The following is a 19,324-nucleotide window of genomic DNA, read 5'->3' as shown; positions in this document are numbered from 1 at the left end:
ACAAAAGTAATGTTGTGAAATATTTCTCATATGTTTGCAAATATACATATATGTGGTCCAACTGAAATGACATTTTTAAGTTGGTTTTGAAATTTATTTGACAGAGAGAAGCCCATCTGGAAGTGCCTTTGGAAGTCAAGAAAATCTGAGGTGGAGAAAAGATATGACTCACTGGCGTCAGAACACAGAGAAGTTTGACAAGTAATATAACCTTCTTCTATTTTATGTCACTGATAGACTTGTTGGATTTCAAATGCAAGAGGAAAATGATTAATTTTAGTTTTATATTTATTAGTATTCAAATCTTAGAAGACAAAATATATTTAATTATATTTAATTAATATTTAATTAATTAATTAATTTAAATTAATATTTAATTTTTAAATTTTAGATTATAAAAGGTTGGGGAAGAGTTTTCATTTGGCATAATAAAACAAAATTTTTTTTTGTTTGTTTGTTTTTGGGAGACAGAGTCTCGCTTTGTTGTCCAGGCTAGAGTGAGTGCCGTGGCGGCAGCCTAGCTCACAGCAACCTCAAACTCCTGGGCTCAAGCGATCCTTCTGCCTCAGCCTCCTGAGTAGCTGGGACTACAGGCATGCGCCACCATGCCCAGCTAATTTTATATATATATATCAGTTGACCAATTAATTTCTTTCTATTTATAGTAGAGACGGGGTCTCGCTCTTGCTCAGGCTGGTTTTAAACTCCTGACCTTGAGCAATCCGCCCGCCTCCCAGAGAGCTAGGATTACAGGCGTGAGCCACCGCGCCCGGCCCAAAATGTTATATTTTAAACTCCATTTTCGGGCGACTTCCGGGGCCCCGCTCTTGGGGCCCCAGAACCTCGTCCACGAGTGTATAATAAAGCCACGTGGTTTGGCCCCCCACTCTTTCTCTTTCTGTGTCTCTTTTCTTTTCACCACCGCCGAAAAACCTTACATTTGGTGCCGAAACCTGGGAGGGGAGTCTTGGCTGCGCCGGCCTGCCTCAGGGCCGTGGTCGCGCCGTCCCCTCTCGTGTCATCCAGACCTCGGACCGGGACCTCCACCGGACGCCAGCCGACCAATTGGCCAGGTTCCTCCAGCGCCGCCTACAAGAGCTGACATGAGTGGCGGTAAACCAACTACTTCTTCATCCATACTTTCCACTACCAACCACCCCTCCACCAGCCGACCCGGCCTATAGCCCCTAACTACGCCCCCTCCTAGCAGGAAGTAGTCAGAAAGAGCGGCGCCCATCATAACCAAAAGGCCGGAATGTAAGGCTGGTGGAGGGCCCCCTCCCTTCCCTGGATCAAAAAGAGAAGACTCATGAGACCAGACCCGCCAAGGACAAAACTGTCAGGCCCTGCTGAGAGGATCCACACCCAGATGTCCACCTAGATAAGAATGTTTTGGCTCCTGGATTCCACAAACACCTCCAGCCCCTCCTAAAATCCCCAGCTCTTCCCGCCAAAAGTCCCTAGCCAGGCCCAAAGGATATAAAAGGCCTCAGCCCCTTCAAACTGCGGCGACTTCCGGGGCCCCGCTCTTGGGGCCCCAGAACCTCGTCCACGAGTGTATAATAAAGCCACGTGGTTTGGCCCCCCAAAAAAAAAAAAAAATAAACTCCATTTTCTCCAACACATTCTCTTGGAAAATGCATTTAGCAACTATTTTCTGAACATATTTTTGGTTTCACAATGAACAAAATATTTCAAGTATTACAAAAAATTAGAAAACTAATATTTGCCTTCTTGGAGCTTAGAATATAATTAAACATTTGTACCCCTGTATATTCTAAAATAAATAAACATATATATGTTTTATATATATAAATATGAATATATGTATATAGATATATATCTGTATTTTATATATATATATATAAAAGGAAAAAAAGTGCACATATGGCAGTAACATTCATTGGGTGTCAGGCAGGTAGGAGGGGATGGGTATATTCACACCTAATGAGTGTGGTGCACACTGTCTGGGGGATGGGCAAGCTTGTAGTTCTGACTCAGGTGGGACAAAAACAATATATGTAACCTAAACATTTGTACCCCTGTAATATTCTAAAATTAAATACATAAGAATATAATTAAAGAAAGACAAAACACAACACAGGTCTTCTGTTTCTAGCACGAAGGCAAACTAGGTACACTGACTCATCCTACTACCAAAAACAACTACAAAGGCACTTAGAAGAGTCTACCCTTCTCACTGCCTAGGTTGACTACAGGTAAACTTGCCTGGCATTAAGTCAAGGGGCTAAAGTTTTTCTCTTGAGAGTTTATAATTACAAGTTAGCTTTCAGGTAGCTTGACTGGCCCAGAAACATTGAAATAGGATGACCCACTTATTCAGGTTTGCCTGACTCTCCCAGTTTTAGCACTGGTTCTCCTACATCCCAGGGAGCCCTTTAGTCCTGTCCTAAGGCAAACCAGGATGGTTGGTCATCCTGAGAACCATCTTTAGCCCAAGCCTTAGAAGATCGTCACAAATGAACTTTCACAAAAATTTTCTCACAGACAGTAAAGTCATAAAACACAAGAAACAAGGCCCTGCGAGAGCCAGCAGAGAGAAACAGCAATCTCTGTACCATATTATTAGAGTTTGGAATAATCAGATATTGAATATAATATAAATTTTAAAATTCTTAAACTTTGAATGTGTGCTTTCCTCTCTTCTCTCTGTCCACATCCGTTTCTCTGTTTTGTACATGTATTATGTTTTTTAGAAATGACAAAGCAGCCAGGTACTATATTATTAGTATATTGCTTTATTTTGTATTTATACAGCCTGTTCTCTTATATTGCTGTGTTTTGAGGAAGACTTTTTTGGCGTTTTCCTGATTGTTTTGTTTAAACTGTCTCATTACTGCTATGTTTCTTTATAAAATCTCACTGGGAATTTTAAGTTTGAACATTATTTACTTTTTCCAGTTGAATTCTGATAATGATGTTCTGAAGTCAGTTTGGTTAATTCATAAAATGTAAATTTATGAAGTATTCTCTTTACTGGTGGTAATAAAGATTCAGAGACTTGGAGTTCTAAGAACTTTGAACAATTAACATTTAATATGTCTTTGTACTTTCACTTTGATTTATGTGTTGTTTTGTCTACTTTGATGTGATATATAGTTTATATATATCTATTACTATAAAACAAAAATGTCAACTTTATCCACAAATCATGTATAGTTATTCTTAATTGTTTTATTTTCATTAAATGATACTTTTATATTAGTATTTAAATCACTTTATTGTATCAAATTGTTTTGTTTTGTTTTTCTTTTATTATTTTTCCCAGCTTTATTCGGTTATAACTGACAAAGTTTTATATATTTACGGGATACTGTATGATCTTTTGGTATATGTGTACAATTGTGAAATGATCACCACAATCAAGCTAATTAACATACCCATCAGCTCACATAGTTATCTCTTTTTTTCCACATTATTTTGTTTACAATGAATGATTTCATCCAGACTCATTACGGAGTTAAATTATTATCTGAAGCCGGGCGCGGTGGCTCACGCCTGTAATCCTAGCACTCTGGGAGGCTGAGGCGGGCGGATTGCTCGAGGTCAGGAGTTCGAAACCAGCCTGAGCAAGAGCGAGACCTCGTCTCTACTATAAATAGAAAGAAATTAATTGGCCAACTAATATATATATAAAAAAATTAGCCGGGCATGGTGGCGCATGCCTGTAGTCCCAGCTACTCGGGAGGCTGAGGCAGCAGGATTGCTTGAGCCCAGGAGTTTGAGGTTGCTGTGAGCTAGGCCGACGCCACGGCACTCACTCTAGCCTGGGCAACAAGCGAGACTCTGTCTCAAAAAAAAAAAAAAAAAAAAAAAAAAAAAAAAAAAAAAAAAATTATTATCTGAGCATATTTATATCAAAACTTTTGGGGAAATTAGATGAAACCCTAGGAAAAATAAGCACTTTTACCCTGAATAAATACATTGGAAATCTTTGTAGTGGTAAGATGAATACTAAACATTTGAATGTTGCTTTACATGAAGCAGTCCCTAAATACAAGCCAACATAGCACCACCTAGTGTCAGTGCCATTTACAATAAAACTGTGTCAGAAAGCTAAAACAAACATATATGCTTTTAGTGGCATTGTGCTTCTGTAATGTGGTGAGAAAATGTGTATTGGCATAGTTAACAAAATGTAGGGTAAGAAAACAGTAGGGAAAATGTTGTCTTTTTTCTTACTCTCTTACAATTTTTTATTCAGGTAAATATTGAAAATGATTTCAAGTTTTCATTTCTATGCATCCTTAAGTCTTTTTAGAAATGTGGCTTTAAAATGATAAATATAATTTCTTATAATATTTTATTTTAGGTCAAGAGCAGAGATTGAACATGAAGCATTGATTGATGGAAACCTGGCTACTGAAGCAAACCTAATCATTTTGGATACATTAGAGATTATTGTACAGGTAAGAGTACAAAGAAGAAGGATTTAAAATACAGGTTTGGTAAATTGGGGTTGGGCATAAAGTATTTATTGAACTGTATAATTAAATTTAAATATTAGTAGTTCCTAGAAGTTTAGTTCTAAGCATTCTGAGATTCTCTATAAATTCCCACAGCGTCAACTGTTTATTCTTTGAGGATGATTATAAAATCTGTATCTGTCTCTCCCCTTTGAGGCCTTGTCTTGTGCATTTCCAGACATCCTCTGAGGATTTATACTTGAGTGTTCTACCATCATATTCAACAAGCATATATAGCCCTAGCTACATATAGATACATTGGGTTCATCATTATCTTCTGTATGCTACAGCAATGTTTTAAGTTCTTCATCTATAATTATCTCATTTGTTCCTAATAGTAGCCCTCTAGGCAGTATTATCCTGTTAGTAACAATAGTGATAACTGACATTTATTTAGTTTTTTCTGTGTTAGACGCTGTCCTAAGCACTTTACAAATCTTAATTCATTTGATCCTTGTAAGAAACTCATGCAGTCAAAACTGTCAATATTGCCATCTTGTAGATGAGAATACTGAGGTACAGAGATGTTAAATAATTGCCTATGATGACACAGTGGGTAAGGGGAAGAACCAGGATTTAAAGCAGTTAGCAAGATCTCCCAGTTGTTTTAGTAATTATGTTTCTCTCCTGTTACCTTCCTTTCCTTTTCTACTACCATCACTTTTTCAGGTTCTTATTTCAAAGCTATTACAATAGTAACCTGCTTCATGATATTCGCTCTGTTTTTTCTGAAATTATTATTAAAATATTTTATCATTCATTACCCTGATTAAAATTTTAAAAATATAAAAATTTTAATATTCTTTGATTACCTAAAGAAAAAGATAGGAAACTCTTAAGACTTTTGAAAGCTCTTTATATTTTGGTACTCTGTTAGTTGGTGTAGGTCAAAGCCATTCTTACAAAGAGAATAAAAAGAAATAGTGAGTCCAGGATATATAATCCAAGATGGTTGCTTGAACTTCAGCCTCATGTCTGCATTTCATGAACAGAAAGATCAGGGACAGAGTACACTTGTTCTTTTAAGGGCATGACTCAGAAGGTTAAACGTCTCTTTTGATCACATCTCTGGCTAGCTGGATTCAAAGTCCCCAGCTAAACTTCAGGATTTCAGTTAATTCAAGGAGATAGAAAAAAATGTTTATTTGAGTACAACCAGCATTTTTGCCACGGGCACCACTCTAGTTTTTCAGCCTTATCTCCAGTTATTTCCTACATGAACCTCAAGTCAGTCCAAATTTATTTACCAGTTTTCCTAAAACAGTACCTTATGTTTTTGCGCCATCATATCCTTGCTCCCCTTTTTTTCTCATTTAAATTCTATCTTCTCCCCCCGCCCCCGCCCCACTTTCTTCTCTTATTCAAATCCTGCTCAACTCCTTCTTGAAGCCTCCTAGATCTTATATTATCACTTTGTTATCTTTAAAAAATGTGTTTGTTTGTTTGTTTATACATATTCTACCTCCCTAACCAAATTGCAGATACCTGTCTATTTTATTTGTTTGTTTTTAAATTGCAGACAGTTTCTGTAACAGAATCCAAAGAGAGCATCCTTGGTGGGGTGCTAAAAGTGCTACTACATAGCATGGCCTGTAACCAAAGTGCAGTTTATCTACAACATTGTTTTGCTACACAGAGAGCCTTGGTTTCAAAGGTAGGTTATTTTGTATCTGCAGTGTTTTCAGGCTTTGCTGTCTTTATTAACATTATCTAAGATTATTTGACACATTTACTAGTTAATATATGTTGTAGTTAAAATGTCAGTGATAACCTAAGATTCTTAATTCTTCTTTGCCTCTCTACTGTTGCCTGCCTTTTGGAATTTATTTATTTGGATCACTTTTAGCTAACTTGTGGCTTAAAAAATAGTAATTTTGATGTGGAGAAGGGCCTGAAATTAATAGCTACTCTTAAATATGGGACTTCTCTTGTTTTCACCTTTTTCTCTTTTTTTTAAACTCAATTTATCAAGAATTCAATGTGTAAGCAGTCCAACCCAGTGGAATCAATTTATTCTGTGGTAAACAGAAAAGAAGGTATTTCTGTGTGTTCATCTGCTAAAAATATTTATTTCCTATGTAGTTTTCCCCTGGAAATATGTATATTCTTCAGTTCTCAAGGGAGCTGTTTCATCTTAGTCATCCTAAAAGACAGAATACAAAGAAAAAATACAAAAAAAAACAACAAAAAAAACAAAAAAAATGTTTATGCAATTTAACCAGTGAAAATAACTTACATACTATTTTATAATAATAAAAACATATTATAGAATTCATAGATATTGTTCACTATACTATACTGTTTTATGTACATTATCTGATCAAAGCCTCACAACAATCCCATCAATAATATTATTAGGCCTATTTTATGGTTGAGAAAATTTGTCCAAGGTCACATTACCAGCTAGTAAGTGGCATAATCAGTATTCAAACCCAGTCTGTCCTTACTGTGTAGCCCATGCTATTAACCATTAGCTAATATTGTCCCTTAACCATTCTTTTAATTTCTGTGCTATACTTACAGATTTCCAGTTCTGGTTATATTAACATATCTCTGGAACTTTTAATGTAAAAAGTCAGTGTTAATTTTGTTTTGTTGCAGTTTCCTGAACTCTTATTTGAAGAAGAGACAGAGCAGTGTGCTGATTTATGCCTCAGGCTTCTCCGACACTGTAGCAGTAGCATCAGTACGATACGGTCACATGCTAGCGCCTCCCTTTACCTACTAATGAGACAAAACTTTGAGATTGGGAATGTAAGTATTTTACCATGCAAATTTTCTGGGTTCATTATGAAATATAACTTCTGCAGATAGTTATTAAATAGTTTTTCGGGGGAGCATGCATCTTTTTGTATGTTTTGAGTCTAATCTTAGAGTGTCTTAATATTTCACATTCTATGGATATCTTACAAAAATGCAAATCACCAATTATGCTTCCTGTACTTAAAAAATATATATATATTGGCCGGGCGCTGTGGCTCACGCCTGTAATCCTAGCTCTTGGGAGGCCGAGGCGGGCGGATTGCTCAAGGTCAGGAGTTCAAAACCAGCCTGAGCAAGAGCGAGACCCCGTCTCTACTATAAATAGAAAGAAATTAATTGGCCAACTGATATATATATAAAAAATTAGCCGGGCATGGTGGCGCATGCCTGTAGTCCCAGCTACCCGGGAGGCTGAGGCAGAAGGATCACTCGAGCCCAGGAGTTTGAGGTTGCTGTGAGCTAGGACGCCACGGCACTCACTCTAGCCTGGGCAACAAAGCGAGACTCTGTCTCAAAAAAAAAAAAAAAAAAAAAAAAAAAAAAAATATATATATATATATAGTAGTACACACTTAGAATATAAATGTACATTGAGCAGTTTTACATTTTAATTATTCCTAAGTAAAAAGAAATAAAGGAAATTAAAGGTTTAAATGTCTTTGCTTGATATGTTATGATTATATGTCACAGCCTTTGAAGAATTCAATTTTTAAGTTTTTTATTAGATATTATATTCATTTGTTATATTTGTCCTACTTTTGTGAAGTCAAATATTTAATTCATTTATTTGAGGCCATGAATTTTCCTTTAAGGATTGCTTCTCCTATCTCATAGGTTCTGATGTGTAGTAATTTTCTAATTTTAGTTTGCATTTTTTTAACCCAAAGAGTTGACAACCCTTTTTGTTTCAAAGTTTGGGTGTTCATTTTTAGTTTTATTACATTGTGATTATACAATGTATATACTATTTATCTCATTCTGTACTATGAATGTGTGTATGTGTTTCCATACATAGTCAGTTTTTATGAATGTTTTATAAGCACTTAAAAAAGGGATATTTCTATTTTCAGAATATTGAGTTAAACATACACCAAACAAATATACCTTTTTAATTACATTATTCTGTTTATCCATATCTATCTTATTTTACTCTATTTGGTGGACTTATAGAAGTAAATTAAAACCTCTACCTATTTTTGTCTATTTTCCTTTAGGTTTTTTTTTTTTTTATCTTGAGACAGAATCTTTCTCTGTTGTTCGGGCTTGAGTGAATACAGTGGCGTCAGCCTAGCTCATGGCAACCTCAAACTCTTGGGCTTAAGAGATCCTCCTGCCTCAGCCTCCAGAGTAGCTGGGACCATAGGCATTCACCACCACGCCCAGCTACTTCTTTTGTTGTTGTTGCTATTTTCAATTGCCCGGCTAATTTTTATTTATTTTTATTTTTTTAGTAGAGACAGAGTCTTGTTCTTGCTTAGGCTGGTCTCGAACTCCTGACCTCAAGCAATCCCATTTTAGCTTCCCAGTGTATTAGAATTACAGATGTGAGCCACCGTGCCTGGCCTCTACTTTGGCTCTTACTTGATGTATTGATACTCACAACTATTAGATCTTCCAATGAATTATTCTCCTTAGAATTAAAAATAACCCATCTTGGTTTCATTTAAAACTTTGTGGGGCGGCTAAATTTCACCTTGGGTGGTATTAATATTAAAATCTTGGCCAGGCACGGTGGCTCATGCCTATAATCCTAACATTCTGGGAGGCCTAGGTGGGAGGATCGCTCAAGGTCAGGAATTCCAAACCAGCCTGAGCAAGAGCAAGACCCTGTCTCTATTAAAAATAGAAAGAAATTAATTGGCCAGCTAAAAATATATATATAGAAAAAATTAGGCGGGCATAGTGGCGCATGCCTGTAGTCCCAGCTACTCAGGAGGCTGAGGCAGAAGGATAGCTTGAGCCCAGGAGTTTGAGGTTGCTGTGGTTGCTGAGGTAGGCTGATGCCACGGCACTCTAGCCTGGGCAACAGAGTGAGACTCTGTCTCTAAAAAAAAAAAAAAAATATATATATATATATATATATATATATATATAGATCTTGATCTCTGCTTTCTTTTTAATTTTAACTTGCTTTAGTTACCTCTGCCTGTTCTTTTATTTTCACTTTATTTTAGGTGTGCCTCTCATATATAACACGGAGTTGAGTCTTCCTTTTATGATCCAATCTATAATTTGAATTAAACCTTTTCGTACTTGTTATTATCTTAGATATGTCCTGGAATTCTGTATTATTATATTGTTATGCCTCTCCTCTTGCCCTATTTTTTTTTAATGTGTTGATTGTTTTCATCTTACACTATATGGTCAGTTTACCTTATTTTGGGGGTGTAGTATTTATCATATTTAGCGAAGTTTTAATTATGTAATGCCTGCAATCCTCTATTTCTTTAGATCATGCATTCTCAATAGAGGCAGTACTACAACCAAGGGAGTCAAAATTGGTTCTTGTGGGAGGTGAAAAAAATCTTAGCTATCACAATGGTGTATGGCTCCCCAAAGCTCAGTGCTACCCAACAACATCACGTTCCTTAGTATTTATTTCCTTCATTGGTCTTATTGGGTATCACATGAGCAGCATTGACATGGAATGGAAGTTAAAAATGTGTACAATGTCAGGGTTATAAAACTATGGAGAATAAATAGCTGTATTAGAGGACTTTTAATCAATTACTTTGTCTCAACGTCATGTGACAAGAGGTTGCTTCCATTGGCTGCCTTGTAGGTAATGTTTATGTTTGATTATGGATGCTTTTGTGACTTGGGCTTTGAGAATTAATTTTAAAAATTATAATTTATTACTTAATTCTACAGAAGTTATTTTAAGCCATCATTAATCACATGAATTGCTGAAAAGAAAAAATGTCAATAATATCTGAATGAATATCTAGTAAGCTAATTAAGTTAAAACTTTCTTATATTAAGCAAAAGTTAAAAGTTTGCTGAAATAATGTTTAAGCAATTAATTTTTTAATTGTTTCCTTTTGCTGGACAAATAGCAGTTTCGAATGATTCTTAAAATTTGACTATATTGCTACTACTGTTTTATATTTATATAAATTGCTAATTTGCTTATATGATTTAATGGATTATAGTTTATTTAAACAAAAAGATTACATTAAACATTTCTCAGAAAACAGGGCTATAAAGTAAAGTTAAATGTAAATCATTTTCAAATTTTTAATTTAAAATTTTTATGTTTAGTCATCTATAACCTTATATTGAATAAAAGAATAAGCTTTATATTTATGTATACAGAAAATTCAGATATCTGTAGTATATATAAAGAGATATATAGTACATCTCTAGTATTAAAATTTCATAGGTGTGATTAGAAAAAAATGTTTTAAAAGATCCATTAGGAGAACAATAATGAAAAAATTGTTGAGAAATACTACTTGAGACAGCATCTATTAATTCCCTTTAATGAATGGTGATCAAATTGCTGATTTTCTTTTTTCTGTTTTACCCTCTGTCATTCTTCTTCCTACCTCAGTATTTCAATAAAGTATCTTCTTCTTCTTTTTCTTTTCTTTTTTTTGTAATTCATTTCATAGCCAGGAAAATATCTTTCTTATTAATTATATTTGTATTGTTGAATCTGCCTGTACTTCACTTGATTTGTCAGCTTCAAATATTGTTTGATTTATATCTATTGCAGATATGATGATTGAAGTACTTCTTTCCATCCTCCTTCTCACTCTCCCAGTTTTTTCTTAGCTGTAACATTTTAGTCTTAGTTCTTAGTTGTAAAATGAAATATTGCTTATTACCACCAGAATTTTTGCTTTAATCATCTCTTGTTCAGCTAAATATTGTCCTCATAAAGGTTCATGGGAATAATATTCTCAAGTGCTTGTTTGTTCAAAGTAGTCTATATTTGTAGGACAGCAGAAGTAGTTGTGAAATTTTTGCCTCACTTTGAATAATGAAAGTATAAGAAAGATCAGCAAAATTTGTCAGATAAAGAACACTTAATAGGGGAAAAATAACGATACTTGAGTACGATTGTCTTCTGGCATTAAATGTTGTTAGGCTGGTGGCAGTGGCTCACACCGGTAGTCCCAGCATTTTGAGAGGCTGAGATGGAAGGATCGCTTGAGGCCAGGAATTTGAGACCAGCCTGGGCAATATAGATCTCATTTCTGCAGAAAATAAAAAACTTAGTTGGGCATGGTGGCTTTCATCTGTAGCCTCAGCTACTCTGGAGGAGAAGGCAGAAGGATCACTTCAGCCCAGTAGTTCAAGGCTTCAGTGATCATGCCACTGCACTCCAGCCTAGGCAACAGAGCAAGAAAGACCCTGTCTCAAAAAAAAAAAAAAAATATATATATATATATATATCATTGTAGAGATATCTGAAGATAAAAAATGATATTTCTTCCCCTATTTATGAAATTCTTTCTTTATATTTAAAATTAAATTCCTTTCCTAGGATATGTCTTGGTATTGATGAATTTTTGTTAATTTTCTCAAGTGCATGATGTATACTTTCAGTTCATTTATTTCAGAAAGTTTTTTTGCGTATAAAATTAATTTTTTGTCTTTTCCAGTCTTTGGGGTTTCTTTACCAGGTATCATTGCATATATGTTGGATATTTTTTACTTTTTACCTATCATTTTCTTTTCATATGTTTTTGCTGGGATTTTGCTATTACACACATATCTTGCCTGAGTGCCTCAGCTTTCTGGTTAATCCATTTCTGTCTAGTTTTACCAGATTTTTTAACCCATGTTGTTTTCAAGACAAATAGTTTCATCATTTTAAGGTGAGTTTCTTATTTAAAGGAATTTCTTTTTTTCCATTAGTTCTGAAATCTGTGCCCTAGGATTCCTTACCATTGCCTCTTTCTTAGTCCAGAACAGAAGAATCTAGTTACTTTATTGATCTTGTTCAGTTTTGAAATAAAGTTCCTAAAATTTGACCACACTCAATTTTCTTGATACATTTTTCCAGTATTTCAGAAAAGCTTTATATCATAGAGAAGAAAAAGCAATTTTTAATATTAGTAGCAGAGTGCAGTGGCATGTGCCTGTAGTCCTAGCTACTCAGGAGGCTGAGGCAGGAGGATTGCTTGAGCCCAGAAGTTCATATCTGGCCTGGACAATATATGTAACCCCATTTTTTAAAAATAATACTACAAATAATAAAATTCATATCAGCGCCTCTAAAAAAGAATAGGTAATTTAAAACTGGAAGCGATATATATGGTGTGTGTATTCAACAGATACAATATCAAATCTATACATTGTACAGTATAATAACGTATAAAATGGTGTCCTAGGTACTGTGGTAGGCATTGGGCAACTTGGCATCTAGTCAGAGAAGATAAAGCAAGTATTATTCATCTAATAATGGATGAACCTATTTCGGATCATTTTATGAGAATTTTATAAATTAAGTAAAATGCTTATAGTAGTAAGTAGCACTGAGCGAGTGCTGAGTAAGTGCTTGCTGTTGTTACTATATTGAAAGATAAGCCAGGGTACTAGTACCCTGTACATAGAGGTCAGTACATAGAAAAATAGCTTATGATTCAGGGATAAATTTTCAGAAAGAAGAGATGCTTGACCTGAAGAATTACCCAATCAGATGGATACATGGATAGAGCTTTTTAGGTAAAGACAATGGGGCATGTATAATTAGAAAGGCATGGAGATAAGAGAAGGAAATAGGCAAACACAGAAACACTTTTTAAGCACTTATTGATGGATATGGCTGGAAGAGAGAGTAGTAAGGGATAAAGTTGTAAATGAAAAGGTCTAGAGTAAGCTGTCATAGGCAGATACTTTATCTCTGTACTCGCAAGGCCTACTATTATATATAGTTTGATATATTTACTGAGTTGAATGCTTGAATTTTATCCTCAAAGCTATGGGGAGTTTCTGGAGTATTTTTAAAGAAAGGAGTGATATGTTCAAATTTGCATTTTATAAAAGTTTCCCTGGTACTATGTAGAAGATAAGAGGGGTGGTAGATAAGAGAAAAAGGCATGGAAATTGATTAGGAAGTTATTATAGTAATCCAAGTAAGAAATGGTGAGGATATAAACTAAAGCACTGGCGTGGGGAATGGAGAAAGGACAGACTGGAACAGATTAGGGCATGGTGTGGATTAGATTTATGGTATGAATAATGAGAAGGGAGAATCAGGGCGATCCCTAAAGTTTTTTACCTAAGTGACTGTAAGAACAGTAGCACCACTTATTTAGATAATCAGTTGGAAGAGAAGGTATTTTAGACATGTTGACTTTGAGATACCCATTGGACATTCAGATGGAGCTATCTAGTAAAATAAAATAGTTTGGAGTTCTAGAGAGAAATATGAGCTAAAGGAAAACATGTATGTATACTAGTTGAAGGCAAAGGCATGGATGTAGCTCTTTAGAGTATATCAAATGAGAAATGAAGATTTTTTTACTGAATCTTTGGGAATACTGGTATTTAAGAAGGGCAATCAAGGAATAAAGAAGACAGGAAAGTAGTGGATAAATAATAGGAAAACCAGGATAAAGTGGTGCCACTGAAGATGAGGCAAGAGATTTTCAGGGAGAAAGTAACAAATACATTTAAATATACAAAGATGTCAAGTAAAATATTAAGAGTGGTTTCATAGTGGGGAATGGTGGAGCAGAAATTAATTTACACTAAAAAAGGAAGAATGTAAGTTATAAACTCTTAAAGGCATTACTCTAAAACACAAAATAAATGTTGAATTACTTCCTGAGCTCAAGTGATCCTCTTGCCTCAGCCTCCTGAGTATAGGTGTGTGCCATCATGCCTGGCTAATTTTTCTTATTATTATTATATCTTTTTTTAGAAATGAGGTTTCAGTATGTTGCCCAAGCTGGTCTCAAACTCCTGACCTCAAGCATTCATCCTGCCTAAGCCTCCCAAGTCTCTGGCAATACAGGCATGAGCCACCACACCCAGCTCTGACAATTTCTGATGCAGTTCTAACACATGGCTTTTTAATCCTTTTTGAAGCATATTATTCACAGCAAAGTTCTAAGTTTTATGTGGTTTCTAAAATAAGATTTCAATATGCATATTTCATTACTTTTTTGAAAAATTTTTGCTTAGAATGGTACTTTCTCACTAAGTATTTTCTTTTAGCAAGAAAAAAAGCAGACTTTTTCATTTAAGCTTTCCTGTATTAAATATTGACCTGACAATTTCTCTGTTATAGAACTTTGCCAGAGTTAAAATGCAGGTAACAATGTCACTATCCTCATTGGTGGGCACATCTCAAAATTTTAATGAAGAATTCTTGAGACGTTCTCTAAAGACTATATTGACATATGCTGAAGAAGATCTGGAATTGAGGGAAACAACATTTCCTGATCAGGTCAGAAATGCTGCTTTCTAAATCTTTAATTGAATAGACTTATTAAATAGGCACTTTCCAGATTGTTAAATCAGATGTTGGTTTTTGCTGGAGGATCCTTTATTTCTCTTTCAATCTATATATCATTGCCATAGATATGACTAAGTCATTTTTTTTATTAAGCTACCCTTTTTTGGAATAGTTAATATCTTTGGTGTTTAATTCTGTGTATTTGGAACAAGTAGAACAGTGAACTTAGTCAATATAGACAAAGTTTTATGATGAAACATAATTCTCACTAATCGAACAGTAATTTGCCTTAAAAAACTAGTTTCTACCAACTGCCTTTTAGTAAAATCAGAAACATAGGAGAGGAATTTCCTTCTGTTCTCTTGTATTTCCTATATCCCTATATTTTATTTCTAACAATAGTTGTACTTGTTTCCAGGTGAAAGAACTGTAAAAACATAGTTTGCTGAGGAATTTATATAAGGTTCACTACCCTTCACTTACCAATTACTTCAGCATATATACACTCTGTAGAACTACATCAGTATTGTATAATTTGTTTTGAAATCTTCAGGTGTTTATCTGAAATATCTCCCAAATTGATTTAGTGGTTGTGAATGAATGACAATTCAAGAATGTTTTTCATATAATTCTCTGCTGCAGGTACAAGATCTGGTTTTCAATCTCCATATGATCCTTTCTGATACTGTTAAAATGAAGGAACACCAGGAAGATCCTGAAATGTTGATTGATCTAATGTACAGGTAGCATTTGTTTGATTCACTTATACTTTATACAAGGGCTTAGTAAAACATTAGCTGAAAAAAACAAATATGCAAAAATTATTTAGTGATTTCTCTAATGGTAGACTGAAGAGTTAAAATGCACTTTTTCCAGGCTGCTTTTTCAGATCTTCTATGTCATATCTCTTAAGAACTATGAAAGTATATTTATTGATTATCAAAAACAAGAGGATTTAAAAAAATATTCATAACATATGTAATACCTTGGTGTCCTGGGCCCCAGACTTCCTAGGAAGACCCAAGACCCATATTTTTAGTGTAAGAATCAGTCTTTTAAGAAGAAAATACAGTATATGCATGTTTTACCATAACATTAATTGCCTGATTTTCAATATAGTTATGCCTAAAGAATAATATTTATAGGGCTACATTTTGAAAAATCTGTGATTCCTTTTGTACCTTAATTGATACAATAGTAAAACTTAAGAAGTTTTCTTTGCCATATGACCCTCTCTCTTCACAATTTTGGGGTTCATTAAAGGTATAAGTAAAATAATTTTATTCTCTTTGAAATAAAGATGATGTGATGAAACTACCTTTTATATCTCTTCATTTTTTTTTTTTTTTTTTTTTTGAGACAGAGTCTCACTTTGTTGCCCAGGCTAGAGTGAGTGCCGTGGCGTCATCCTAGCTCACAGCAACCTCAAACTCCTAGGCTCAAGCGATCCTCCTGCCTCAGCCTCCTGAGTAGCTGGGACTACAGGCATGCGCCACCATGCCCGGCTAATTTTTTTTCCTATATCTATTAGTTGGCCAATTAATTTCTTTCTATTTATAGTAGAGACGGGGTCTCGCTGTTGCCCAGGGTAGTTTCAAACTCCTGACCTCAAGCAATCCGCCCACCTCGGCCTCCCAGAGAGCTAGGATTACAGATGTGAGCCACCATGCCCGGCCTTTTTTTTTTCCTTAAGTATAAAACTTAACCTATGTTTCCATAATGAACACATAAACTCCCATACTTTTTCACTTACTGATTGTTTTCTTAGTGGCCAGATTTTAATATGGTAAGTCTCTTTTTGCCCCGAACCCACAACTGATATTCTCCATCCATAGGTCATAGTTATTTCTCTAAGCATACACATTTTCATACCACTTAAAAACTTAATCCGTGTGTGCAGTAATAGAAACCTGTCTAGGTAAACTATAAACAAGCTATCTAAACTCCCTCCCAACTTGGGAACCATATGTGAATGGAGAATTTCTTTCCTACTTAGAATTGCCAAAGGTTACCAGACCTCTCCAGATCTGCGATTGACCTGGTTACAGAACATGGCTGGCAAACACTCAGAGCGAAGCAACCATGCTGAAGCTGCGCAATGTCTAGTCCACTCAGCAGCACTTGTTGCTGAATATTTGAGCATGCTGGAAGACAGGAAATATCTTCCTGTAGGATGTGTAACATTTCAGGTAGGAATCTGTACATTATATCAAGGTATGTCCTTCTCAGATTTTAGCTTTTTCTCACTGGTGTTTAGATTCTTTCAGTTTGTAAAGAAAGCTTAATGACTTAAGCCAAAGCTACCGAAGGTGAATTAACATTTCACTGTCATTGTCATTAATACATTTTTAAAGACTATTTCTTGTAAATTCTCTTTCCACAGTTTCTTAACCTTTGAATTATTGGTGCTATGTATTATATATTTATTCTTTTTGCCTTTACTGCTTTGTAATCAGTTATAGACTTTAGCAACTATGAAAATGTATTATAGTCAAAATACTGAGAATAAGAATTCAATAGGATGGAGTTGATCTGAACTTTAGAAAAAATAAGAAAAAAAAGAATTCAATAGGAACTCTTTATTGGCTTTTACTTAACACACCAGATAAACCAACATTCTCCATTTCCTGTATAAAGTGTACTAATACTGTGACTCACAGATGAGTTTACCCACTAATAGTCGTACATGCCTCTGACTCACGAGTTGAATTCTTTGCATGTGTATTTACTCAAGAGAGATTATATGGAACTCTGATCTGGAGACCCATACAAAAAGGGCTTAGACCTATTTCAAAAAGTTGATAAATGAGTGTACATGTACTATAAATGTTGGGTCAAAATAATAAAATAAGGTATATATGTATGATTCCTTTTTTAGAAATAATGATTGCTTCCAATCTCATTGGATAAGAGGGCTTTTATCATACCTGAGTTTTTCATTAACTGAATATATATTAGATAAGCTAAGAGACCGTTTTAAGTCTCCTTAGATATCTTATGTCTTATCACTATTTTCTATAGCCCATGATTTTTCTTAATTTTCTTTCTTACAACTTTTTATTAGGGAAAGGTTATCTAACAATTATGTTTCTATTTTATTATCATTTTTAAAATATAGAAAGTTTTTGGAGATTTATCTTTTACCCTTATATCAACTCTTCTTTTTTTAACCTAAGCTGATATGATAGTTATATTTCATCCTCAATTATTTCTTCTTATACATTTTTCATGCTAGGAAATTAGTTCATTTTACAAGTCTTTTCACTATTTTCTACTCCTAGAATATTTCATCTAATGTTTTAGAAGAATCTGCAGTCTCAGATGACGTAGTATCTCCAGATGAAGAAGGTATCTGCTCTGGAAAGTACTTTACTGAGTCAGGACTTGTGGGATTACTGGAACAAGCAGCTGCTTCTTTCTCTATGGTAAATGACTCTTGTTCATTCTTTTCCCACAGTTTCATACCTCTGAATTATCAGTGACATCTGTCTGCCTTATAACCCTACTTTACTTTTAACATAGTTTATTCTAAGTCCCTGAGAAATTATCTAAGAACAGATTTTCTTTCAAGATTCATTATCCTTTTAATCTTTATTATCTATCACTTCCCTAAGTGTTTTTCATTTGCTTGTTTATGAACCAGCATGTAATCTGCAGTAGATATTTTTTCACAAAACTTTTACCACTACACATTTTCTGAAAGTTTTGAATTTAAAAACAGAACAAAATAAACAAAGTCTCTAGTGATTTAAGTTCTTGCGTAGACTAACATGGCTCTGTAAATAGAGCTTATCTATTAGATAAAGAGGAGAATCTTCTTTCTAGTATGTTGGGCATTGCCTTGGCGTCCAGAAATGTTACGGCTACTTATCCTGTCGGTCACATAGTGATCCTTATTAGGGAGGTATTGGAGGCCTGGGGCTTACTTTTCAGGAGCTTTATAAACTACATTCTTTTGCAGAAACTAATTCTGAGCAGAGGAATAAAAGAGATTCCATATTATACTGGTCACAGATATCAAAGTCTCTTATAATTAGAGAACCTGTGGCCTCCTGGGAAACTAAAATCATTTATTTCTCCAAAATATTAAGTCTGCAAAAGTGTATTTGCATAAAATAGTATACACACACACATTTACCTTAGTTAAGTAATTATTCAGTAGAGACAGAATGCCCAATTCAAATTATATAGAAATATAAATATGCTTTTATTTTACTAATATACACACAGACATACCTACCTACATATCCATTTATCCACAGATGATACATTATATAAAATTCTTTTATTAAGCTTTAGTACACTTAAAAATTAGTATTGTTTATTTTTTATGTCCTATTGGAAAAGCTTCAGTGGTGTTGTCTTAATAGAAATATTGTAAATTCATACATTGTAATTATTCTACTTTCTTACTGATGTAAAAGAAAAGAAAGCAATATTTTATAAACATTATTCTTTTAGGCTGGCATGTATGAAGCAGTTAATGAGGTTTACAAAGTACTCATTCCTATTCATGAAGCTAATCGGGATGCAAAGAAACTATCCACAATTCATGGTAAACTTCAAGAAGCATTCAGCAAAATTGTTCATCAGGTAATGATTCCAATTTCTAGCTTCAGTATAAATAAAGAAAACTGTCTACAAACATTAAATGTTGTTT

At 34.5% G+C, this 19,324-nt stretch overlaps 1 protein-coding gene across 8 annotated transcripts in view; it reads left to right on the top strand.

Annotated features, from left to right (window-relative positions):
• DOCK7 (dedicator of cytokinesis 7) overlaps window positions 1–19,324 on the top strand; it is a 203,895-nt gene that overhangs the window by 152,131 nt on the left and 32,440 nt on the right. For all 8 annotated transcript variants that reach the window (XM_012767100.2, XM_012767098.2, XM_075998923.1 and 5 more), the window contains 9 exons: window positions 105–201; window positions 4,334–4,430; window positions 6,007–6,141; window positions 7,089–7,241; window positions 14,497–14,655; window positions 15,307–15,407; window positions 16,661–16,853; window positions 17,946–18,089; window positions 19,126–19,257. In XM_012767100.2, coding sequence (XP_012622554.2) covers window positions 105–201; window positions 4,334–4,430; window positions 6,007–6,141; window positions 7,089–7,241; window positions 14,497–14,655; window positions 15,307–15,407; window positions 16,661–16,853; window positions 17,946–18,089; window positions 19,126–19,257 — 1,211 coding nt within the window. The remainder of the gene's footprint in view (window positions 1–104; window positions 202–4,333; window positions 4,431–6,006; window positions 6,142–7,088; window positions 7,242–14,496; window positions 14,656–15,306; window positions 15,408–16,660; window positions 16,854–17,945; window positions 18,090–19,125; window positions 19,258–19,324) is intronic.

Source organism: Microcebus murinus, chromosome 2, assembly GCF_040939455.1.
Source record: "Microcebus murinus isolate Inina chromosome 2, M.murinus_Inina_mat1.0, whole genome shotgun sequence".
Classification (NCBI taxonomy): Eukaryota; Metazoa; Chordata; class Mammalia; order Primates; family Cheirogaleidae; genus Microcebus; species Microcebus murinus.
The sequence above is the reverse complement of the archived record's forward strand: the minus strand, read 5'-3'. Positions and strand labels throughout refer to the sequence as shown.